The 27060-nt window shown below is 43.6% G+C and overlaps 1 protein-coding gene across 5 annotated transcripts in view; it reads right to left on the reverse strand.

The window, feature by feature from the left end:
* Positions 1 to 27060, reverse strand: part of trrap (transformation/transcription domain-associated protein) — a 315964-nt gene that overhangs the window by 112430 nt on the left and 176474 nt on the right. For all 5 annotated transcript variants that reach the window (XM_072269108.1, XM_072269109.1, XM_072269106.1 and 2 more), the window contains exons 48-52: positions 24819 to 24940; positions 17974 to 18187; positions 11149 to 11328; positions 6518 to 6664; positions 22 to 141 (exon numbers count right to left, since the gene is read on the reverse strand). In XM_072269108.1, coding sequence (XP_072125209.1) covers positions 22 to 141; positions 6518 to 6664; positions 11149 to 11328; positions 17974 to 18187; positions 24819 to 24940 — 783 coding nt within the window. The remainder of the gene's footprint in view (positions 1 to 21; positions 142 to 6517; positions 6665 to 11148; positions 11329 to 17973; positions 18188 to 24818; positions 24941 to 27060) is intronic.

The raw sequence follows: 27060 nt of genomic DNA on the forward strand, positions 1-27060 counted from the left end.
TGTACATGTCTGAAGACTCACATGCTGTTGCCGGTCAGATAGTATTTTCCAGAGCCTTGGAAAGAGCTGGATCCACGTCTTCTCAGCCAGCGCGGTGCTAATGTGACACAGCTGGACATAAGCATTCAGCAGAGCACCGGTCTATCAAAGGTGAGAGAAAGGAAAGATGATCAGAATTAAGTAAACCACATTCTCCCATCCTTTCTTCAAAAACAAAATCGCTATTTTCGGTAACAATGAGAGGTGCAAATAAGTGATAGAAAATAATGACAATAATAAACCAATTATGTCACACCATTGGCTTATTTATATTTATATGGCATAAGGCCTTATGTTCTTATATCAAGGCATTCTCATTCACCTCCTTGAAGAAAGTTATTTGAAATTATTCTCGGACTGCTCTACAAATTGTGACAACCCAGGGATGTGTTGTGCTGTCTTCCCAACTGCCCTCCAGCATTTCCGCCTGCAGTTTAATATGTCAGAATGAGCAGACAGCACTCAGGATGAGTGATACAAGCATCAACAACTCTCAAAGTCTTCATATTGTCAGGTGAAAAATATGAAATTTCTGCTTTTAAAATTAAAATCTGGATAGGGGCCTGAGGGAGAATCATTTGCAGAGCAAAAGGGGAAAGCAGAGAGTGTGGGACAGCATTTCTCTACAAAGCCAACATGGATATGTGTAAATAAATCAGCCATGATCAAATGGCGGAACAAATTCTTCTCCTGTGCCTTATGGCGAATTGGCTGGCATAGATTAGTTGGGGCTGAAGGACCTATTTCTGTGCTGTGTAAATCTATGACATAAATTCACTGGCATGGGCTGACAGTTGTACCCCAGCCACCACAAGGACCTGACAGAGCAAGATTGCAATTCAGTGGTGACTAGAAATCTCACACACACACACACACGGTCTCTCTGAACACAAACAAGAATACTGACATGACCTTACCCTCACCCTTTTCTTGAACCCCTCTCTGTTATACCGTCCTCCACCTTGCTCCCCTCTCTCCTTCAGCCCCCACACTACACCATGTTATGTTGCCCACGTTTGACTGAGGTTTGGCAGCTGTCAAAATAATTCAGAAGCAGGATCAAGCCCAGTGTTGGTATCAGCAGGAGGTGTCACCTCAAGGCAGCAACATCCGTCATCAAAGATCCCTGCCATCCAGGCCATTCCATCTTCTCACAGTTACCACTGGGCAAGAGGTACAGAAGTCTTTAGTCCTACACCACCAGGTTCAAGAACAGCTACTTCCCTTCAACCATTCAGTCCTTGAAACATCTGGCAAAACTGTAATCACTACAGTTTGGTGATTTTATTTGACTACAGTATGGGTCATATGACCTACAATGATCTGTTGAACTTTTAATCTACTCTAAGATCAATCTAACCCTTTGCTCCTACATAGCCCTCCAGTTTTCTATCATCCATGTGCCTAAGTCTCTGAAATGCCCCAAATGTATTGGCCTACACCACCACCCCATACACCGACAACAGTGTAAAAATCTCTGACATCCCCCCTATACTTTCCTCTGACATGTGCTCACCCCCCCGCCCCCCCCACACTGTGTTTATTTCAGCTTTCCTGGCATCTGCAGTTTTTCATATTTCCACTCCATGTGCAGGGTTACTACCACACATCTTAATCACTACAGTTTAGCAACACTCTGAGATTCAAACACAAAATGCCGGAGGAACTCAGCATCTAAGGAGGGGAATAAACAGCCGACGTTTCGGGCTGAGATCCGTCATCAGGAACACTATGACCAGTTTGCAGTAAATGGACTTTTTTTATTCTAACTGCATTTTGTAAACATGTGCATAGTTTATGTTAAAATAATTTTCTTGTGAATGCTGCTCATCTGATGCTGTGTGTCCGAGATGCTGATGCACACATGGATTTCTTTTATTTTATTGAGATTCAGCACAGAACCGGTCCTTCCATGCTGCTCAACAACCCCCCATTTAACCCTAGTCTAATCACAGGACAATTTACAATAAATGCCCAATTAAACTATGAACCAGAATGTCTTTGTACTGCGGGAGAAAACTGGATCACCCAGAGGAAACGCACCCAGCCACAGGGAGAATGTACAACTCCTTACAGGCAGCGGTGGGAAGTGAGCACGGTTGGCTGGTATTGTAAAGCATTAAAGAATATCTATGTTTTTTGTTGAAATTTTGTCTTATGAAATCATCCTTGAAAATGATGCTTTTTGTTATGCTTGTACTGACCAAAATAAACTTCACCCATTCATTCATTGTTCTAAGCACTACGCTACCATTCCGCCCTGTGTACTTGTGCACAGGACAATAAACTTGACTTTGACTTTGAATGACATTCATTAATTAAATATTTCACACAACCGAATTCCTCATAGTAGGGTCTCTTTCAGAAGTAACTGCAAAAGAAATTAAAAGAAAAGCAAACATCTTAGTGAGACTCTAAACTCCACCATCAACACATCAACCTTGGGCCAGCAAAATGACACAATAAGGACTGTAACTAAGTGAGACTGCTTCAACACAAGCCATTAACGCATCGCTCATTGCCATTAATAGCATTTATTTGCATAAATAGGCCATCTGTGCCAATTTAATTAAGTGCACCTCTCAAATATCACCGCACATGCACACATCACATTTTTACCTTTTCACCATGGACACAACAGTGGGTCGGGAAATGGACCTTGTTGTCAGACTTTTCGAATCTGTGCCAGCTCTTGACAGAAAGCTACCAAATTAGTCCATAAAACTATATGACATTGGAGCAGAATTAGGTTATTCAGCCCATCAAGTCTGCTCTGTCATTCCATCATGGCTGATGGAATCCCTTTCAAATCCATTCTCCCGCTTTCTCCCCGCATCCTTTGATGCCCTGACTAATCAAGAAGCTATCAACCTCAGCCTTAAATATACCCAGTGACTTGGACTGCACAACTGTGTGTGGCAATGAATTCAACAGATTCATCACCCTCTGGCTAAACAAATTCCTCCTCATCTCTTCTAAAGGAATATCTTATCCTGAGATTGTGTCCTCTGTTCCTAGTCTCTCCCACTACAGGAAACATCCTCACCACATCCACTCTATCTAGGCCTTTCACTATGTGATAGGTTTTAATGAGATTCTCCTTCATTCTTCTGAACTCCAGCGAATACAGGCCCCGAGACATCAAGCGCGCCTCATGCATTAACCTTTTCATTCCTGGGATCCTTCTCGTCCGCTCCACAATTTCTTTGCAAACCCTTAAGTGTCCATCCAATTTTCTTTTAGGATTTACTATTCTGTCTGATTCTGCTGCCTTTTCGGCTTTCAGGCTTCAAAATAAAACCATGTCAAAGCACAAAAAAAGCCAAAGCTTCCAGAGCTTCATAAAACTATTGTTTCCAGATTCCAAATGGTGAAAAAAAAAATCAAAGTTCAAAGTAAATTTATTATCAAAAAACATAGCTATATGTCACCGTATACAAGTCTGAGATTCATTTTCTTGCAGACATTCACAGTAGAACAAAGAAATCAATGAGAAACCACACATAGAGACTGACAAACAATCACGGTGCAAAAGACAAACTGTGCAAATACAAAAAATAATAATAATGAATAGAAAATAAATAATACTGAGAACACGAGCTGTAGAATCCTCGAAAGTGAATCTATAGGTTGTGGAATTGGTTCAGTGTTGTGACAAGTGAATAAATCCACACTGGTTCAGAAGCTTGATGGATGAAGTAGCTGCTTCAAGGAGGCTTCAATTATACCTCTGCCTAAGAAGAACATGATAACCTGCCCCAATGACTATTGTCCAGTACATCCACTGTAGTGAAGTGCTTTGACAGGTTGGTGAAGAAACACATCATCTCATGTCTGAGAAGTGACTTGGATCCGCTCCAATTTATTGATCATTTATTTAGAGATATAGCGTGGAATAAACCCGTCTAAGAAAAGATGTGCTGGCAATGGAGAGAGTCCAGAGGAGGTTCATTAGAATGATTATGGGAATGAAAGGGTTAACATATGACAGACATTTGATGACTCTGAGTCTACTCATTGGAATTTAGAAGAATGTTGGGGGGGGCGGGTGGGAGTCTCATTGCAACCTATCAGATATTGAAAGGCCTGGTAGAGTGGATATGAAGAGGATGTTTCCATTAATAGAAGAGTCTGGGATCCAAGGGCACAGCCTCAGATTTAAGGGAAGTCCCTTTAGAACTTAGATGAGGAGGAATTTCATCTGGTGAATGTGTGAGGAGCTGTGGAGGCCAAGTCACTGGGTGTACTTAAGACGGAGATCTCGATTGATAAGGGGGTTAAGGGTTATGGGGAGAAGATGTGAGAATGGGATTGAAATAAAAAAATCAGCCACGACTGAATAGCAGAGCAGAGCAGTCCCGATGGGCTGAATGACTTAATTCTGTTCCTAGATCTTATGACTATGGCCTTGTTTCACCTGAATTTTTTATGCATTTAAAAGGAAAAAATACGCTGCAAAATCCAACTGCATGGCATCTGTACTTTGCACACAGTAAGTAACAGGAATCTGCTGTGGGTGTGGCTAAGGTACTAGTTAACTTGTTAGATGAATAGAGCTGGGAATCACTGATCCAAGAACAGCAATTTGAATCCCACCATAGAAGCCAGGAAATGTACATTCAATTAATAACTCTGGAATTTAACAGAAAACAAACTAGTTTCAGTAACAGAGTCGCAGTGTACAAAAATGGAGACCTTAGCCCAACTGGTCCATGCCAACTACGCTTGTCTCATTTGCCAGCATTTGATCCACGTCCCTCTAACCAGGGCTCTCCAACCTTGTTAGCACTATGGGGCCTTACTATTAACCAAGGGGTCCATGGACCCCAGGTTGGGAATCTGCTCTAAATCTTTCCTATCCACATACCTGCCCAAGTACCTTTTAAGTGGTGTCAATGGTCTCTACCTACCTCAACCGCTTCCCCGAGCAGCCTAATCCATATACCGATCACATTCTGGATAGAAAAAGTTACCCCTCAGATCCCTATTCAATTTCTCCTCTCTCACCTTAAGCATATGCCCTCTAGGTTTTGATTCCACAACCCAGTAAAAAAAGAGTGCGCGCACTCAACCTGTCAGTGTCTCTCATAATATTTATCTTCCCTGTAAGATCACCCCCTCATTCTCCCACACGCCAATGAAAAAATCCCAACCTCTCTCCATAGTACATGGAGACGATACTAATAATAACAACAAAATGGCTGGATTGGTTTAACAACCCATTCTCCAATATTCTCTAATGAGTGTGTGTGAGTGTGTGTGTTTTTTTTTACAGTAAGAAGGCAGGAGATTGGATTTGTGACAATTCTGCTCCTCTGCCCTCTGGTCTACATCTGCCTTCCTTATCTTTTCTGATCTATATGTGACTCCACACCCGCAACAGGTTGACTCTCCTCAGCTCAAATGAAGTTAGGGATTGCCAATAAATGTTGCACTGCCAGTGATAACTACATCCATAAACAAGTTGCTGAGCGAATCACAGGTAACGATGAGTCAGCATACAGGAGAGAAATAGGGCACACATCCAGCCCACGCCATCTTCTTGCTGCTACTATCCACAGGAGGTACAGAAGCCTTTAGTCCCACACCACCAGGCTCAAGAACATCTAGTTCCCTTCAACCATTCGGTTCTAGAACCAATCAGCACAACTCTAATCACTACAATTTAGCAAAACTATGACAGCATTGATCACTGCACTAAAGTGGACATTGATTACATTGTTCTAATTTTGTTTTTTCTTGTCAAAAATGAATATAATTTATGTTTGATTTATATTTTGCTTGTGAATGCTGCTTATCTGATACTAGTGGACACTAAACGAACTGGCAGAACCCTAATCAGCTACAATTTAGCTTCTCACAGCTACCAACAGGCAGGAGGTACAGAAGCCTGAAGTCCCACACCAAGTTCAAGAACATCTATTTCCCTTCAATCATTTGGTTCTAGAACCAACTGGCGTAACTCTAATCACTACAATTTAGCAACACACAAAAAAATGCTGGATCTCAGCAGGCCAGGCAGCATCCATAAAGAGGAATAAACAGTCAATGTTTTGGGCCTAGGCCCTTCATAAGCAAGACTATTACGACTTTGCACCAAAAATTGACTTGTTTTTGGTTCTATCTGTATTTTCTAATGAATAATTTATGCTGAAGTTAATTTTCTTGTGATTGCTGCCTATCTGGAGCTATGTTTCTGTGATACTGCTGCAAGTTTCAAAGTTCAAAGTAATTTTATCTCACCGAATACTAGCCCAAGATTCACTTTCTTATGGGTAGAACAAAGATATGCAATAGAATCAGTGTAAAACTACAAAGACTGACAAGCAAACAATGTGCAAAAGATAACAAACTATGCAAATACATGATGTTTTTCATTGCACCGAGGCATACAAGTATTATAATATATTCAACTTTCAAATGAAAGAAACAAGAAGCAGGTGAGCTTCCACCCATTAAAAGTCTCCACAGTACTCACCTTTACTTCTCTAAGAGAGTCCAGGAACTTATCGTGCCTGTTTGTCAGCATGTGCAGCTGGTTCCCAGCATCCTTTTCAGATTGCTCCTTGGTTTTTGGCGTACTACTCTGATCTCCAGGTGCCAGCTCAATATCAATTTCCACATCCTAGGTAAGAATTATTGAGAAAAATATTACAAATACTCATTTGCACCGAAGATAAAATGCTAACTCTTATTGCTATGGTGATATTTTACCAGGATCAGTATAACTGAAAGCAGCGCCATAGATTTAAAATAATTTTAGCCATTTAGACCATAAGACATAGGAGCAGAATTAGGCCATTTGGCCCATTGAGTCTGCTCCGCCATTTCATCATGGCTGATCCAATTTTCCTCTCAGCCCCATTTTGGAGCAGTACAGAAGCATAGTGGTTAGCATAATGCTTCACAGTACCAGTTGTTAGATCAGGGTTCAATTCCCATTGCTATCTGTAAGAAATTTGTATGTTTTCCCTGTTACTGCTTGGGTTTCTTCCGGGTGCTCCAAATTCCTGCCACATCCCAAAGACGTGCAAGTTAGGGCTAGTAAGTAGTGGGCATGCTATGTTGGCACCAGAAGCATAGTGACATGTGTGGCCTGTCCCCAGCACATCCTCAGACTGTATTGTATTAATGCAAACAGTGCATTTCACTGTATGCTTCGATGCACATGTGCCAAATAAAGCTGATCTTTTCCTACAGGACACCATCTGCAAAAGGAGCTCAGATCTACAAAATAAACATTTATCAGCAGCTATTCAAAATCGTAAGTGGAAATTCACACAAGCTCTTGTCTCACTTGTATCACTGGTTTCCTTCAATCCACCATTCACATCGTCATCTAACTAGAACGCAAGCATTGCAATTTTCTCCTTAAACACCTCCCACACCTTTCTGAGTATATTCTCTTAAACAAATACATCCTGCTAAGAATTAATTATAGCTCAATGAGTACCTAGAGACCTAGGCCATGGAATTTCCAGATCTGTTAAAAAAAACGATCTGTCACTGTAAATCCAAATGATGTCTACACTTCATGCTGCCTTGGGAAAGCAGGGAATTCAAGCTTAGGGTGGCATGGTAGTGTAGTGATTAGCATAACATTATCACAGCACCAACGACCCAGATACAATAGCCCCGCTGTTCATCTGTTCTCCCCATGACCACGTGGGTTTCCTGCGGGTGCTCCAGTTTCCTCCCACGCTCCAAAGGCATACAGGTTAGTAGGTTAATTGGTCATATGGGTGTAATTAGGCTTGTTGGGTCAGAAGGGCTTGGTACCGTGCTGTATCTCTAAATAAAAATAAATAAAACAAATAACCAAGGGCCCCCGCCACCCCAGACATTCTTCCTTCTCCCACCTCCCAATGGGCAAAAAATACAAAAGCTTTCAATATGCATACCACCAGCATCAAGAGCAGCTTCTGTTGTTATAAATCTCTTGCATGAACTTTTTAAACGTAAAAGATTTCCCAATCTTCCTTGCACCTTATTACAGTCTCCCTGAACCGCACTCTCTGTAACACTACATCTAACCCTCTGCATCAGATTTCCACAAGGACAATGAACCAACCCATGATCACTACACCACTATTTTACTCTTTTTGCACTACATGTAAAACTTAATTTTTAATATACATTTCTTATTGTAATTTATAGCATGTTTTAAGTATTACAATGTACTGCTGCCACAAAACAACAAATTTCATGATATATGTCAGTGTTATTAAACCTGATTCTGACTAAATTCTGCATTTCTCCTTTATACCATCTTAACCTGTTAGTGTTTTGAAAGATCTTTCTGGATGATACACAAACAAAAGCTTGTCACTCTATCTTGAGCAATACACACAAAATGCTGGAGGAACTCAGCACGTCAGCCATCATCTATAGAGAGAAATAAACAGTCTATGTTTCAGACCAAGACCCTTCATTAGGACATGAATCATGTATCTGATTCCATGTGACAACAAATAAACCAATTAACAGTATTCCACTATATACAACATCAAACATTGAGAAGATTAGGAAACAAAGCCCACTCCAGTTAGTGGAAAAGAGAAACAGTAATTGTTTAGATATACTCAATGGCCACTTTATTAGGTATACCTGCTTGTTAATGCAAATATCTAATCAACCAATCATGTGATAGCAACTCAATGCATATCCCTTGCAGATATGGTCTAGAGCAGCCATTCTCAACAGGGGCCCTGGCACATTGAAAGGGGGCCACCGACTGAAAACTGTGAGAAGGGGAGCCCCAAGGGTTTATGGGGGCCCTGGTAACTGAACCGATGAAATACCCAAGCAGCAACCTTCATTGGAGTTAATAGTTTCCCTCCTATTTATAATAACTTTCCAACATAAATTCACTGCTTAAGCTCCTCCCACACAGCCTCACTTCAGAGTCAGTCGCGAATCAGACTGCACCGGGTCAATATATTCAATCAAGGGTTCTCGCATCCATTATCGCCATACTTCATTCTCCGAAGATCAGCGCATCTGGGTAGGCCTTTTTTATATGTGTTTGGATATATTATACACTAAGGTAGGTTGTGAAAAGTCTTTATTACTGCATATGGAGTCACCGAAAAAAAAATCCCTGGCTCCAGGTGACAGCATTTTTTGTCAGTAATGTGTCTGTATTTCGCACGCTTATTATTTTCAGAAATAATTCTACCCATGAGTTCCTTGGTGAAAAAAAAGTGTTGGCAGTATTTAGTGGAATACTTATCGTATGGTTTTATCGCATACAGTCTTTTTTTAAGTTTTGTGCAGTATGTCAGAATGTTCAAGTTTTCTTGGTGTTCAATAATAAATGATTTTCTGTCTATCTGTTCGTGTTGTATTCCTGTTTGAAAGGGGGGGCCTGGAACCTAAGAAGAGTTCCTAAGGGGGCAGTGGCCAAAAAATGGTTGAGAATCACTGGTCTAGAGGTTCAGTTGTTGTTCAGGCCAAAAATCAGAATGGGGAAGAAATATGATCTAAGTGACTTTAACTGTGGAATTATTGCTGGTGCCAAACAGGGTAGTTGGAGTATCTCAGAAACTGCTTATCTCCTAGGATTTTCATGCACAGTCTCCAGAGTTTACAGAGAATGGTGCGAAAAGCAAAATAAAAATATTCAGAGAACGACAGTTCTGTGGTTAAAATACCTTGTTAATGAGGTCAGAGGAAATGGCCAAACTGGTTCAAGCTGACAAGAAGGCAACAGTAACTTAAATAACCACACGTTTCAACAGTGGCGTGTGCAGAAGAGCATCTCTGAACACACAACATATTGAATCGTGATAAGGATGGGCTAAGGCAGAAGAGCATGAACACACACTCATTGGTCACATTATTAGGTGCAGGAGGTATCTAATAAAGTGTCCACTGAGTCTATATGGCCACAACACATTTACTTTTCCTGAACGTTTTTCAGTGATTTTTTTTTTTGTATGTGATCCTAGGGCAATGCAGGCTGTTGAAACATTATTTAATAAAGTGTTTCCCTTAAAATAAAGTCATGCTGTATTTCATTAATCTGCCTAATTTAAAAGGGGAAGTAGCTACTCTACCCCAGAGAGAGCACTCACATTTCACGAGGCAAATTCTTCACTGTGGTAACCTTTCTCACACTGACCAACCAAGGCTCAATTTTATAATCTTAAAACGATGTTGGCTTTCTAACAGAAATATGGCCCAGGGCTGGCTGGTCACGTGGGTCTGAAGTTGCTAATACACAGAGGAAAACCCTTTTACAAGCGCTGTGGTGTGCCTAAAGGCAGATGAAAATTTTCCCACATAATTAACAAGAAATTCAAGGAATCCAGCCTCAATCTACTTTGTAACAGACACAGAGTTAGTCCTGGCTTGATTCAGTTTGTCTAATGCTTTACCTCAGAAATCAGGAGAACAACAGTTCTCATTGAGGGGTGAGTAGCTTTAAGTTCTTGGGTGCCAACATCTCTGAAGATCTATTCTGGGCCCAACATATTGATGCAATTATGGAGAATGCAAGCCAGCAGCTAAATTTCATTAGGAGTTTGGGGAAATTTGGTATGTCACCATAAACTAGCAAATTTCTACAGTTGTGCCATGGAGGGCATTCTAACTGTTTACATCATCGTCTGGTACGGAGGGGCCACTGCACAGGACGGGAGAAAGCCAAACAGGGTTCTAATCTCAGCAAACTCCATCATGGGCACTAGCTTCCCCACCATGGAGGCCTTCATCAAAAGATCCTCCATCATTAAGGACCCCCACCTCCCAGGACACGCTCCCTTCTCATTATTACCACCAGGGAGGAAGTACAGGAGCCTGAAAACATGTATTCAATATTTTAGGAACAGCTTCTTCCAGTCAGCCATCACATTTCTGAATGAACCATGAACATTACCTCACTTCTTGCTTTCTTTTTGCACTATTTTTTATATATTTATTATTGTAATCGATAGTTTTTCCAAAACTGATTGCACTACACTGCTGCCACAAAACAGCAAAATTCACAACATAAGTCAGTGATAATAAATCGGTTTCTGATTCTGAACTTCCACATTGTTTCACTAGTTAGTGGGCTCTGCAGGTCAATAGAAGAGGGAAAAGTACAATTTTCCAGCAACAAATTACCTCCTCTTTGCTCTCACTGTTCTCCCTCTCCCGCGGCTCCTGCTTCACGTGCGTTACCATGGCGAAGGCTGCGCGGTCATGGCTGTCGGCCAGGTTAATGACGTTGGTGATGGATGGCAGCATGGCACCCTGACAACTGGTGCTGATGGTAGTGTTTTTCTCACAAACAGCAAGCAGCAGCTGGAAGGAGAGCAGGAACACAGTCATCAAGACCCAAATAACACATTGTCATCAGTACACACAAAACAGCATCCATCATCAGGGTCCCCCACCACCCAGGTCATGCTCTCTTCTCGCTGCTGCCATCAGGGGGAAGGTACAGGAGCCTCAGGACTCACACCCCCAGGGTCAGGAATAGTTATTACCCCTCAACCATCAGGCTCTTGAACCAAAGGGAATAAGATAACTTTACTCAATTTCACTTGCCCCACTACTGAAATGTTCCTACAACCTATGGACTTACTTTCAGGGACCCTTTATCTCATGTTCTTGATAATTATTGTTTATTTATTCACTTTTATCATTTCTTACTTTTAGTATTTGCAGAGTTTGTTGTCTCTTGCATACCAATTGAACACCCAGCTGGTGCAGTCTTTTATTGATTCTATTACAGTTATTATTCTACTATGGCATTAGAGTATGCCCACAAGAAAGTGAATCTCAAAGTTGCATATGGTGACATAGTATATGTAATTCCTTTAATAAATCTACTTCAGACATTTGGAACTCAGCAGGTCAGGCAGCATCTACACAGAGGAAAAACAATCAGACTCAGGTCAGTCAGCCTCCATGGAGTGGAATAAACAGTCAAACTCAGGTCAGTCAGCGTCTGTGGAGAATTAACACTGAATGTTTCAGACTGAGACCCTTCATCTGGACCGGAGAGGATGGAGGAAGAAGCCAGAATAAGAAGTTAGTGAGAGGAGGAAGGAGTACAAGCTGACAGGTGACAGGTGAGGGGGAAAGTGGGTGGGTGGGGGAGAGGGGAATGAAGTGGATAAGTGGAAAAGCTAAATGGCTGAAGAAGGAATCTGACAGATCAGGACAGTGGACAATGGGAGAAAGGGAAGGAGGGGGGGTACAGAGGGAGATGATGAGCAGGTGAGGTGAAGAGAAGGGATAAGAGAGGAACCAGAATGTGGAATGAAAAAGAGAAGGGGAGAGAAGATAAACTATTGGAAATTAGAGAAATCAATGTTCACACCATCAGGTTGGAGGCTTCCCAGACAGAATATGAGGTGCTCCTCCTCCAACCGGAGAGTGGCCTCATCGTGGCAGTAGAGGAGGCCATGAACTGACACATTGAAATAGGAAAGGGAAGTAGAATTAAAATTGGTTGTCACTGTAAAATCTCGACTGTTGAGGCAGATGGAGCAAAGTTTCTCGACGAAGCAGATTCCTATCTACGTTAAGTCTCCTCGATGTAGAGGAGGCTGCACTAGGATCACTGGATATGGTAGATGACCCTGACAGACTCGCAGGTGGTCGCCTGAAGGCCCTTGTGTTTATCATTATTATCAGTTGTGCCGCAGCCAACCCACACACTTTTGTAGCTATAAACTAATGGTGATGTCTATTGATGGGGAGGAGCACACTTAGAGAAGTTAATGAACCAGCAGTGCAAGGGAGCCGCAGTAACACACTCAGCTGAAATGATGAGATCCCAGAGTTAGGCAACATGCAGAGCTGATATTAACTCAGGAAGATTCGCCAATTCTTTGATCCTCTAATTAAGCAAAGATAAATAGAAACAAACTGTTTCATTTTTCATCCTGCTATTCAGGCCAATGTTTACAGCAGACTTTAATCATTTGGAAACCAAAGCAGAAAATATGAGCAAGTCAGAGGCCACGGAGAGAGAGTTAGTGACTTCTGGAAAGACGGCATCAGCGACCAACAGCAACACCCTCCAGACAGCTCACAAAGTTAGTAGGTACTCTTCTTCTAAGTATACTTCCTCTGAACTGTGATGACTACAGCCGGAAATTTCCCCTTTAAAGATGAATTTTTGAGCCCACTCAACAATCTGGCACTTCCGCGATTACCTGGGGGACTCGGCGCAGATGAGAGCAGAGAGAACAGCTACAGTCATTACTGAGAGCGTACACTCAGTTAATTCCTAATGGCAGAACACGAATCCGTGGTCAACTCCATTACTCCACTCTGATTGAAGCGGCGATAAAAGGACAAGAGCAGAAAACAAATAGGTGATCAGCGCCCCCTGTTTGCGTTTGACCTTTCTCTTCTCACTGCTGCCGGCAGGCGGGACGTGCAGGAACCCTAATGCCCCCAGGTTTGGGAGCAGCTGTTGCCCTGCAGCCATCGGGCTCCTGGACTGGCTTCACTTGCTTCAGCACTGAACGCACTCTGCAGCTGTGGACTCACTTTCAGGGTCTCTGCAGATGATGTTCCTTGTGTTTTTACTTACTTCTTCTTTTAGTAGTTGGATGATTTAACCAAGAGACTTCAGCGCTGAATTGACTCTGGGCTCCTGGACTGGCTCTACTCGCCTCAGCGGCTGCGTAGTTGTGGACTTACTTTCGGGGACTCTGCAGTTAATGTTACTTGTTTACTTTTTATTGTCCCTCTATGTTGCCTGAATTGGGTAGTGTGCCCTATGAGATAGGTTGAGTGAACTCGGCCTTTTCTCCTTGGAGCCACAGAGGATGAGAGGTGACCTGATAGAGGTGTATAAGATGATGACAGGCATTGATCGTGTGGATAGTCAGTGCTTGGAAGTAGGTACAGAGGTGATGTCAGGAGTAAGTTTTTTTTACGCAGAGAGTGACAAGTGCATGGAATGGGCTGCCGGCGACGGTGGTGAAGGTGGATACGATAGGGTCTTTTAAGAGACTCCTGGATAGGTACATGGTGCTTAGAAAAATAGAGGGCTATGGGTAACCTTAGGTAATTTCTAAGTACATACATGTTCAGCACAGCATTATGGGCCGAAGGGCCTGTATTGTGCTGTAGGTTTTCTATATTTCTGTGTTTGCACAATTTGTTCTTTTTTCGCACATTGTGTGTTTGATGGTCTTGTGTGGAGGTTTTCTTTAAATGGGTTCATTGTGTTTCTTTGTTTTGTAGCTGCTTGCAAGATGAATCTCAAGGTTGTTTACTTTATACATACTTTGATAATAAATATACTTTGAACTCATTGATTTGCTATGCTGGCTGGAGTCAGGGCTTTTTGCTTTGACTCTTGGTAGGGTCACCCATGCCAAACAGGTCAAAGGGTAGAGGTCAGACTAAGAGTGGTCCACCGGACCTCCAGGTTCAGGGGTTCAGCTCAGGGCTAACAACCCTGAATGGTCAAGCAAAACTGTTATGGAAACAGCAATAAAGAATCCTTCTACATCTGAGTGCGACAGTATTCCACAGTCTCCACCCGGGACTTGCGTGACTGACAGGAAACCGAGAGGAGGCTGCTGACCAATGAAGGAAGCCCCTGAACACTGCCAAATCGAGACCAGAATTGGCCAAAGACAGACAGAGATGGAGCACCTTCATTGCCAGAGGTGTACTGGGTAGTAAGTACAATCTTCTATAACTTATGTATGATTTATATTCTAAGTGTTGTCTGTACCTACAGGACATGTCTGGGATGCTGCTATATTTTCATTACACTTGTACACATCACAATAAACTCGACCTGAAAATATTAGCTCCATTTCTCTCTCTCTGCCAGTGTTCCTTAATATCACACAGCACTGGAATAGGCCAATCCACCCACATTATCTGCATGAAACATGATACACATTGAACTAAATTTCTTCTGCTTGCACGTGATCCATAACACTCTATTCCTGCATATTCATGTTTCTGTCTAACAACCTGTAAACACCAAATAATCTGCAGATGCTGGGGTCAAAGCAACACTCACAACACGCTGGAGGAACTCGGCAGGTCGGGCAGCATCTGCGGAAAAGATCAGTCGACGTTTCGGGCCGGAACCCTTCGTCAGGACTGTAGAGGGAAGAGGTAGAGGCCCTATAAAGAAGGTGGGGGGAGGGTAGGAAGGTGAAGAGAAAACACTTCACTTGTGAGTCTGTTGGGGTCATCTATTGCATCCGGTGCTCCTGGTGCGGCCTCCTCTACATCGGTGAAACCCGACGCAGATTGGGGGACCGCTTCGTCGAGCACCTCCGCTCCGTCTGCCACAACAGACAGGATCTCCCAGTAGCCACCCACTTCAACTCTGCTTCCCATTCCCATTCAGATATGTCCATACATGGCCTCCTCTACTGCCATGATGAGGCTAACCTCAGGTTGGAGGAGCAAGGTCTAGGTCGTCTCCAGCCCCTTGGTATGAACATAGAATTCTCCAACTTCCGGTAATTCCCTCCCCCTCCCTTCCTCTATCCCTATGTCATTCTGCCCCCTCCCCCAGCTGACTATCACCTCCTTCTTGGTTCCACCTCCTTCTACTACCCATTGTGTTTTCCCCTATTCCTTCTTCACCTTTCCTGCCTATCCCCTCCCTGCCTCCCCTCCCTCACCCCTTTATCTTTCCCCTTACTGGTTTTTCACCTGGAACCTACCAGCTTTCTCCTTCCCACCTCCCTTATAGGGCCTCTGCCCCTTCCCTCTTCAGTCCTGACGAAGGGTTCCGGCCCGAAACGTCGACCGATCTTTTCCACGGATGCTGCCCGACCTGCTGAGTTTCTCCAGCATGTTGCGAGTGAACCTGTAAACACCACCATCATATCTGTTCCCACCACAACTCCAGCTGTCCATTTCAGGCACCCACCACTCTAAGGTAAATAAAAAAGCCCCACACATCTCCTTTAAGCTTTCTCCCTCTCGTCTTAAGTGCATGTCCTCTAGTATCTAATGTTTCTCAGCTAGGATAAAGATTCTGGCCCGATCAATGCTTCTGATACATTACGATCAATCAGATTAGCAACACTCCCAAGGAAAAGTTGTGAACTATCATGACCTGCTCTTCACCTACTCCACTTTATTCCACAGCCCATTTTCATCTCCTATTAGATTCCATCTTCTCCAGCCCTTTACCTCTTCCACCAGTCCCCTTCCATCTTCTTATTTCATTTACCTTTCCCCACCCACCCACCTTCCCCTTCACCTTGTTTCACCTATCAGCTTGTACTCCTTCCCCTCCCACCCACATTCTTATTCTGGCGTCCATCCCCTTCCTTTCCGGTCTGGATGAAGGTTCTTGGCCTGTTTATTTCACTCCATAAATGCAGGCGGGTGGGACTAAGCAGAAGATCAGGTCAGCACAGACTAGGTGGGCTGCATCACTCTACGACTCAACCATGGTATTTTGTGCTCACAACATTGCTGTTGGTTTTAGATGGAGTAATGAGGGAGTTCCTGTGGAGACCTGCCAGTTTCAGAAAGGCCCCCATCTATTCTGGACATTATGTGCAATTCAACATTAAATAATTCAAGATCTGACGACACTAATGTTATCGACTGAACATGGTATGGGTTTGACCGCTTATGGGAGATGCCGCTGACAAAGCCATAGGTTAAAAGCACAGTCTATACCGAGACTGCCGCGTCCAGGTAGGCCTCTGAAATATTATGAGCCCTGCATGGGGAGTATGCTTTTTGAACATACCTGCAGGCTCTGTGAAGCCAAGGAGATCTGCAGCAGTTATACACATTCCACACCCTACGTGAAATTCAGCTCTACAACTTCATGGGGCTTCGAGCTGGCATACAGGAGCAGTAAAAGAATGTTATGCAAAATGAATCCCCCTCAAGAACCAGAAAACATTTTAACCCAAAGCAGTTGTTTCTTCAATGCTCTTATTTCATCTTCGTGGCAAGAGAAAATCACACACCAATGTATTATTTGTGCAGTGCATTCGGGACCCACCAATAGACAATTCTTAGAAGAACATCATACCCAACTGGAGTGATCGCACTACCACTGCTCTGCATTTAAATTCAAACTTCCAAAGTGAATCACTTCACTTCACACAGAGAATCACTTCTCCCTACATCCAAACTCAAAATCTCTGCAATATTTCGTATTTCAAGATTCAAGATTGTTTAATGTCACTTCCTATAAACAAGTGGAAAGGAAAAGTGAAATAACTGTTATTCCAAATCCGATTCAACACAAAAAAACACATTAAGATAAAGAACAATAATAACAAAAAACACAATAAATATAAATACATAAGATAGCTTATTGTATAAGATAGATTGATTGTATGGTCATAGGAGGAGTCCGTACATAGGGTGTACATGATAAAGTAGTGGTGGTTAGGGGTATCAGGAGAGTCTGTACCTAGGGTGTACATGATAAAGTAGTGGTGGTTAGGGGTGCGAAGGGTGGGTTAGTGGGTGGAGTTATTGATCAGCCTTACTGCTGGTGGGTAGTAACTGTTTTTGAGTCTGGTGGTCCTGGCGTGGATGCTACATAGCCTCCTCCCTAATGGGAGTGGGACAAATAGTCCACGAATAGGTTGGGAGGGTTCCTTCATGATGTTAGTGGCCCTTTATCTGCAACCTTCTGTATACATGTCCTTGATAGTGGGTAGACTGGTGGCGATGAGGCATTGGGCAGTTTTGACAACCCACTGTAGAGCCCTCCTGCAATGCAGTTTCCATACTATGCAGTGATGCAGCTTTGTTAGGATGCTCTCTACCATGAATCTGTAGAATGATGTGAGTACAGATGTGCAAAGTCCAGTTCTTTTCAGCCTCCTCAGAAAGTAGAGACATTGGTGAGCAATGTGTTCTGGGAGCATGAGAGATTGTGCAAGATGTGCACTCCCACTAAAGTGATCTGGTGTAACCAAGGCACCTGCAAAGGGAAGCTGACAGTGACGACAATTCTTTCCTCACCTCAATACACTGCTTGATCCAGAAGTGACTTCCCATGGCCTCCCAGTTCTGGGAACAGGTGATGTAGAGCAACCGATCGTAGACCCGCCGCCTCATGGAGTTGTCAAAAACTTCAAAGAACTTGGCCCGGATGTGGGGCTGGCAACAGCGCAATCCAGCTAGGAATGCTGGCTCCAGCTTCGCCGTGAGTTCACTGCCAGAAAGGTTCTCATCCCTGCATCAGATATCACAAGCACCGAGGATTCAGCATGTACAGAGTAAAGAAGATTGGAATATGTACAAGTGCACACACAAAATGCTAGATGAGCTCAGCAGTCAGTCTGCATCTAAGGAGAATAAACCTTTCTGGCTGAGACCCTTCATGAGTTTCTTCAGCATTCTGTGTGTTGCTCAAGATTTCCAGGATCTGTAGAATCTCTTGTGACATTCTCGCCTGTTCTGGTCTATCTATGAATCCAGGCACATGCAATCTGGCTGATACAGATCTCCCTTTGAAAAGATCCAGGTTCCTGCTCTCCCATATGGTCAAAGGTTACGGGGAGAAGGCAGGAGAATAGAGTTGAAAGGGAAAATAAATCGACCGTGATTGAATTGTGGAGCAAGCTGTGTACGGAAAAGGTTCAAGAACAGTTACTACTCCTCAACCATCAGACGCTTGACCCAGAAGGTTCAACTTCATTCAACCCAACACAGTTTGCAATGCAGTTTCCGTACTATGCAGTGATGCAGCTTTGTTAGGATGCTCCCACTGTTCCCACTACCTGTAGACTCATTTTCAAGGACACTTCATCTCATGTTCTTGACAATTACTGCTTATTTCTTATAATAATTATTATTTTGTTTTTTTTTTCTTTTTGTATTTGCAGTTTGTTATCTTTTACATATTGGTTGTTCGCCTGTCTTGTCATGGGTGATTTTTCATTGATTCTATTGTGTTTCTTCGTATTTACTTTGAACGCCCGCAATAAAATAAATCTCAAGGTAGTATATGGTGACATATATGTTCTTTGATAATAAATTTACTTTGAACTTTGGAGGAGTAGAAGAAATTTGGAGCAAAAATTAAAGTAGACCCAAAAAAGTCACTGAAGGAAGAATGAAGAAACAGACCAGTTAAGGTGTGGCAGGGATGTGGGGGAGAGACCTTAAGACATCAGGTTAGAATCAGGCCACTCTGCCCATCGAGTCTGCTCCGCCATTCTATCACGGTTCACTTATTTTCCCTCTCAACCCCATTCTCCAGTATCTTCCTGTAACCTTTGACGCCCTTACTAATCAAGAGCCTGTCAAGCTCCACTGTAAATCTACCCAATGGTTTGGCCTCCACAGCCGTCTGTGGCAATGAACTCCAGAGCCTCCTCCCTCTGGCGAAAACAATTCCACCTCATCTCAGAGGCGGGAGAGGAGAGATAGTGACAAGGTCAGAAGTAGGGATGGAGGAGAAGAAGGTGGGAAGAAGATGAAAGAGGAGTGAGATGGTGAAGGGGCAACAGAGACAAAGACAAGGAGGTGCAGGAGGAGGGAGCAGCTGGTGAGAGGGCAGAAAAAGGAGATAAGGTCAGAGGAATGGAGGGGGTGAGTGTGGCAGATAAAAGGGAAAGAGGTGAGGAGGGCAGGAGGAGGACAGGGTGAAGAGGGTGGGAGAGAGGTTAGGAGGAGAGGGTCTGCGTAGGGGAGGAGGAAAATGGGGCAAGGGCAGCAGAAGAAAGGCCAAGAGGTGAGGAAGGTGGTCGGAAGGGTAGGAAGTTAGGATCAGGAGGACGTGAGGTCAGAGATTAGGGAGGGCATAGAACTGAGGAAGGGAGGGGTGAGGGTCAGATGGACAGGAGAGAGCAGAGCTGAGAGGGGCAAGGAGGGGTCTGGCAGGGGACTTGAGGGTGTCTGAGGTGTTACAGCAGAGGGAAGGGGCAAATGAGGAACAAGAGAAGCAGAGGAAGTAAGAGCAAAGGAAGGAGGTGCACAGCAAAGGAGATACTGTGGAGAATAACGTGCACCATGTTCTGTTGGAAACTGAAACTGGCTCTCTTCCATCACAGCATCATGTGCCAACTTGATCCGTACTAAGCACAAGAGATTTCAGAATTCTTCAAAGCCAAACTTTTAACAACGTTCGAAGACATGAAACGCATCATCTCAAAATATTTTAGTAGACAGGGCCGCCTCCTCCCCACAGGCACCTGCTGAGGAGGCTGAACACCCTCTACGGTGAATTAGCATTTACAAAATGAGATTTCTTTTCATTAGCTGTAAAATGGATTTCAAATATAAATTTACATTTCCTTCAATGCCAACCTCATTGGATAAGGTGATTTGGTATGCTGACATTAAGATAACCTTGCTTCTAAAATATAAACTATTGTATTCAACAGAAGCACCCACGTAAGTGGGAGGCACGAAGGCTGGTAAGTCAGTGTGCCCGGATTTCAAGGTCCCATCATCAGCTAGTCCAGGGGTCAATACCAAACATCAAAGCCAGAAGGATATTTGGCGGGCTGGAAGTCAAACACCAATGCCCGAAACCTGAAAAGCTATGATCTTGTGGCCATTACAGAGTCTTGGATGGCTCAGGGGCAGGAATGGTTACTTCAAGTGTATGTTTCAGAAAGGACAGGGAGGGAGGCAAAAGAGGTGGGGGTGTGGCACTGTTGATCAAAGATAACATCATGGCTGCAGAAAAGGAGGAAATTAGGAAGGGATTGTCCATGGAGTCTCTGTGGGTGGAAGTTAGGAACAGGAAGGGGTCAATAACTCTACTAGGTGTTTCTGACAGACCACCCAATAGTAACAGGGACATCGAGGAGCAGATAGGAAGATAGATTCTGGAAAGGTGTAATAATAACAGGGTTGTTATGGGGAGAGATTTTAATTTCCCAAATATCCATTGGCATCTCCTTAGAGCGAGGGGTTTAGATGGGGTGGATTTTGTTATGTGTGCGCAGGAAGGTTTCTTGACACAATATGTAGACAAGCCTACAAGAGGAGAGGCTGTACTTATCTGGTATTGGGAAATTAACCTGGTCAGGTGCCAGGTCCCTCAGTGGGAGAGCATTTTGGAGATAGTGATCATAATCCTATCTCCTCTACCATAGCATTGGAGAGAGCTAGGAACAGACAAGTTAGGAAAGCGTTTAATTGGAGTAAGGGGAAATATGAGGCTATCAGGCAGGAACTTGTAAGCATAGTTTGGAAACAGATGTTCTCAGGGAAACGTACGGAAGAAATGTGGCAAATGTTCAGGGGATATTTGCGTGGGGTTCTGCATAGGTACGTTCTAATGAGACAGGGAAAAGATGGTAGGGTACAGGAACTGTGGTGTACAAAGGCTGTTGTAAATCTAGTCAAGAAGAAAAGAAGAGCTTACGAAAGGTTCAAAAAACTAGGTAATGATAGAGATCGAGAAGATTATAAGGCTAGCAGGAAGGAGTTTAAGAATGAAATTAGGAGAGCCAGAAGGGGTCAGGAGAAGACCTTGGTAGACAGGATTAAGGAAAACCCCAAGGCATTCTACAAGTATGTGAAGAGCAAGAGGATAAGATCTGAGAGAATGGGACCAATCAAGTGTGACAGTGGAAAAGTGTGTATGGAACTGGAGGAGATAGCAGAGGTACTTAATAAGTACTTTGCTTCAGTATTCACTACAGAAAAAGACCTTGGCCATTGTAGGTATTGACTTAACAGCGGACTGAAAAACTTGAGCATGTAGATATTAAGGAAGAGGATGTGCTGGATCTTTTGGAAAGCATCAAGTTTGATAAGTCACTGGGACCGGTGTGCCAGAGGTGAGGAAGGAGATTGCTGAGCCTCTGGCGATGATCTTTGCATTATCAATGGGGACAGGAGAGGTTCCGGAGGATTGGAGGCTTGCGGATGTTGTTCCCTTATTCAAGAAAGGGAGTAGATAGCCCAGGAAATTATAGACCAGTGAGTCTTATTTCAGTGGTTGGTAAGTTGAGGGAGAAGATTCTGAAAGACAGGATTTATGAACATTTACACAGGCGTAATATGATTAGGAATAGTCAAGCATGGCTTTGTTAAAGGCAGGTCCTTCCTTACGAGCCTGTCTGAATTTTTTGAGGACTTGACTAAACACATTGATGAAGGTAGAGTAGTAGATGAAATGTATTTGGATTTTAGCAAGGCATTTGATAAGGTACCCCATGCAAGGCTTATTGAGAAAGTATAGAGGCATGGGATCCAAGGGGACATTGTTTTGTGGATCCAGAACTGGCTTGCCCATAGAAGGCAAAGAGTGGTTGTAGACGGGTCATATTCTGCATGGAGATCAGTGACCAGTGGTGTGCTTCATGGATCTGTTCTGGGACCCCTACTCTTTGTGATTTTTATAAATGACCTGGATGAGGAAGTGGAGGGATGGGTTAGTAAATTTGCTGATGACACAAAGGTTGGGGGTGTTGTGGATAGTGTGGAGGGCTGTCAGGGGTTAGAGCGGGACATTGATAGGATGCAAAACTGAGCTGAGAAGTGGCAGATGGAGTTCAACCCAGATAAGTGTGAAGTGGTTCATTTTGGTAGGTCAAATATGATGGCAAATATAGTATTAATGGTAAGACTCTCGGCAGTGTGGAGGATCAGAGGGATCTTGAGGTCTGAGTCCATAGGGCACTCAAAGCCGCTGCGCAGGTTGACTCTGTGGTTAAGAGGGCATACGGTGCATTGGCCTTCATCAATCGTGGGACTGAGTCGAGAGGTAGTGTTGCAGCTAAAAGGACCCTGGTCAGACCACTTGGGAGTACTGAGCTCAGTTCTGGTTGCCTCACTACAGGAAACAATAGAAAGGGTGCAGAGGAGATTTACAAGGATGTTGCCTGGATTGGGGAGCATGCCTTATGAGAATAGTTGAGTGAACTCGGCCTTTTCTCCTTGGAGCTGCAGAGGATGAGAGGTGACCTGATAGAGGTGTACAAGATGATGAGAGGCATTGATCGTGTGGATAGTCAGAGGCTTTTTCCTAGGGCTGAAATGGCTAGCACGAGAGGGCACAGTTTTAAGGCGCTTGGAAGTAGGTACAGTCGGCCCTCCTCACCCGCGAGTTCCGCATGCGCGAATTCAACCAGCCACGAATCGAGAAAACCTAGAAGTGCTCTTCCAGCACTTGCTGTTCGAGCATGTACAGACTTTTTTTCTTGTCATTATTCCCTAAACAATGCAGTATAAAAACTATTTTACATGGCATTTACATTGTATTAGGTATCATAAGTAATCTAGAGATGATTTAAAGTATATGGGAGGATGTGCGTAGGTTATCGTGGATCGGGATCAAAAAAAAACCGGAGGTTCTCTTACTAAGTAAGTCAGAACAGGTACATCTGGTATTATTTAGCATCAGTTAGTCAAACATTTGTCTGAGTATATAGTGTATATTTTACCTTTCTATGCATATAAAATACTTAAACGTACGTTTCAGCGCCAGGCTCGAGTTCGATCCAGTGACAGAGCGCTCCCGAGTGCGCTCTCTATCCCTGCCAGGTTGATGTGGAGGATCAAAAACCCAAAACCCCAAAACCCAATAATTAAACTACTGTGTTGCTTAGTAATAATTGTAGCTTTAATCGGGCAGGGCCATTCTCATTTTAACCTTTAAATTTGTTACAATCGTTGACTGACTGTAGCCTAACACTTTTCCGGTGACCGACGGCATCCCACCTCTTTCTGATCGCTTTATTATTTCCACTTTATTTTAAATCGCAATCGTGATTATTTTCATGAACAGAAACACTGTGGATTCAGAGCTCCACCGCCGGGTCCTAATGACCACCGCACTGACACAGGTTAAATAAGGTCCGGGGTTCTGCTGGGTCCTAAGGCCTACCGCACTGAAACAGGTTGAATAAGAGAATTGAGCATCCGCGCTTTTTGGTATCCGCGAGGGGTCCCTTGAACCAATCCCTTGCGGATAAGGAGGGCCGACTGTACACAGGAGATGTCCGGGGTAAGTTTTTTTAAGCAAAGTGGTGACAGCGTGGAATGGGCTGCCAGTGATGGCGATGGAGGCGGAAATGATAGTGTCTTTTAAGAGACTCCCGGATAGGTACATCGACCTTAGAAGAATAGAGGGCTATGGGTAACCCGAGGTAATTTCTAAGGTAAGTACATGTTTGGCACAGCTTTGTGGGCCAAAGGGCCTGTATTGTGCTGTAGGTTTTCTATGTTCTATGGGGGCCAGAGATCTGTTCTGGAGTTGGGAGGACTGTCCGTGTGTGTGGGGGTAGGTGGGTGGGAGGAATGGGACTTGTTTTTCTGTTGTTGTTTTGTTGCTTGTTGTGTTCTGAGCTGTTCTATTGAGCATTATGGACATGCGGTGTTGAAGATGCGGTGATACTTGCGGGTGGCTCCCAGCGCACCCTTGAGTGTGTTGGCTGTCGATGCATTGCACTGTATGCTTCAATGTACATGTGATAAGTAAATCTAAACCAGAAATTGGCAAGGAGAACCACACAAGGCGTTTGGCACAGTACAGTGGCATGGTAGCTTGGGGGTCTGGGCATCGCTTTTTAGCGGCAGCTTTCACCGATCGGAGTTCAAATCCAACCGCTGACTGTAAGGAGTGGGTTTCCTCAGAGTGCTCCAGCTTTCTCTCACATTCCAACAAAGTATGGTTACAGTTAGTCAGCTGTGGGCATGGTACGTAAGCGCCAGCAGAGTCCTCAGAAATTTGATTTGATGTAAATGATGCATCTCACAGTATGTTTTGACGTACATATGATAAATAAAACTTATCTTTAGACTTTTTTCAACAGGAATATGACGAGTTTGGATTTCCCAACAGTGTTGTGCTAAGACAGGAGTGCAAACTAATGAAATTATTGATTAATTACTACAATTACCTATAGACGTAGTTAACGAGGTCCAGGAACTGAGCATTTAATTCAAGGTCATCTGGAAAGCGCTTTTCCGTATAGGTCATCATTTTAACCAATAAAATAGACTTCTCCCTCAGCGTCGGTGTCTGCAGAGAAAAGAGAAATTATTCAGCTAGTCAATGTTTCTCCATATCGCAGTCCCACACCCTTCCCAAGACCACTGACCTGCCCCAATCCTTAAACACTTGCCCTCCATGGGCACTTCCTAAGGACATGTTCATCTTCTGAGGAAAGACAAAAGGAGAAGAGCCTGAAATGCCCTTTAACCTCCTTCAAGATCAATCTCATCCTTCCTTCCTACATAGCCCTACATTTTTCTTTCATCTATGTGTCTATCTGAGTCTCTTAAATATCCCTAATGTATCTGCCTCTACCATCACCCCTGGCAGGGCGATCCACAAACCACCACTCTCTGTGTGAAGAACTTAACCTCTTTCCAATCACCTTAAAATATGCCCCCTCATATTAGTCATTTCCACCCTGGAAAAAGTCTCTGGCTGTCCATTCGATCTTGTACACCTCTATCAAGTCACCTCTCATCCTCCTCCATTCCAAAGGCAGAAGCCCTAGCTTGCCCAATCTATCAGTTATATATTACAATTCCATTAATTAGGACGTCCATTAATTATGGACAATCTATTAATGTCTACTTAAGACAAAGGGAGCAAAATTTTTAGATCTCAGCAACTGTCAGAGACACAGTGAATAAAGGAAAGTGCTATTGAGAGCTATGTTGATTTCAATGAAGAGGCAGGTCGGGGGGCAGTCATTTTTTCACAAGATTTGGGGAATCAAGACCTAGAAGGCGTAGGTTTAAAGTGAAAAGGTCAAGAGTTAATAGGAAGCCGAAGGGAATTATTATATTTAACACAAAGGATGGTGTGTAAATGGAATGAGCTACTGGAAGAAGTAGATCAGGCAAGTACAATAACAATTTTTAAAAATATATTATTAATCTATTTAGAGATTTAGCACAGTGACAGGCTCTTCCGTCCCAAAGAACCTGCGCCAACCAGTCACACTTATGTAACTTATTAATCTTCTAGCCCGTTTACTTTTGGATCATGGGAAGAAACCCATGTAGTCATGAGGAGAATATTCAAACACCTACAGACAGAGGCAGGAGTTGAACCTGGGTCACTAGCACTGTAAAAGCATTAAGCTATCCACTCTGATAGCGTAGCGGTTTCCACCAGGTGCTCCAGTTTCCTTGCACTTCCAAGACGTACAGGTTAGAAGGTTAATTGGTCACATGAGAATAACTGAGCAGAGCGGTATCATTGGGCTGGAAGGGCCTGTTACCGCTCGGCATCTCGAAATAAAAATAAACAAATATGGACCAAAGGCAAGCAAATGGGCCTGGCTTGGATGGGCAATTTGGTCAGGATGGATGAGTTGGGCCAAAGGGCCGGTTTCCACGTTGTTGACTCTGTGACCTGCTGCTGCACTGTGCATTCATTTATGTTCCACTTCGAATCACAGATTCCAAATGAACAAACAGAGGAAACAGGAACAAGAGTAAAGCATCATTGCAAACAAGCGAGAGAGCGGTGATAGGCAGGAGGGCAGAGTATCATTAGCTCAGTGCCAGACCTCTGGGGCACTCTGGATCAAGGGCGTGATTCCAGCATTGATTATCAGTCAAGTCTGTCCTCAGTTGATTATTATTTTCTGATATCATATTCAGCACCAGGCGAGTGTCTGAGACACCAGTGGATAACATTGGAGGGAGTGGGAGGGGAAGGTCAGTATGTGAGCGTTCTTTGCAAAAGGACATTAATACAGACTAAGCTCTTCCTTGGTAAATAAAGTGAAGTGATCTTCAATGGTACTAGCATTCAGTAGTCCGAATGGTCAGACTGCGGAACATTGTGAACACCAGCATCACAAAGACACAAACTTGTATCTAATGGCTTAGTATCAGGTGCAGTATAACCATGGTGCATGAAAAACAAAAACTAAAACTGCAGCTGCAGGGGTCCCTAATGATGGATGCTGCTTTCCTGTGACAACACTTCGTGTAGGTGTCCTCAAGAGGGTTTAAGTGTAACGGACTAGGCTTTATCCGTTGCTTTTTGTAGGATTTTCCATTCAAGGGTATTGGGTGTTTCCATACCACGCTGTAATGCAGCCAGTCTATATACTCTCCACTACACTCAGTGACCTTCTGAGTGTATGCTCATGGTCTTCAGCTGTTGTAGCACAC

Source organism: Mobula birostris, chromosome 9 (assembly GCF_030028105.1).
Source record: "Mobula birostris isolate sMobBir1 chromosome 9, sMobBir1.hap1, whole genome shotgun sequence".
NCBI lineage: Eukaryota > Metazoa > Chordata > Chondrichthyes > Myliobatiformes > Myliobatidae > Mobula > Mobula birostris.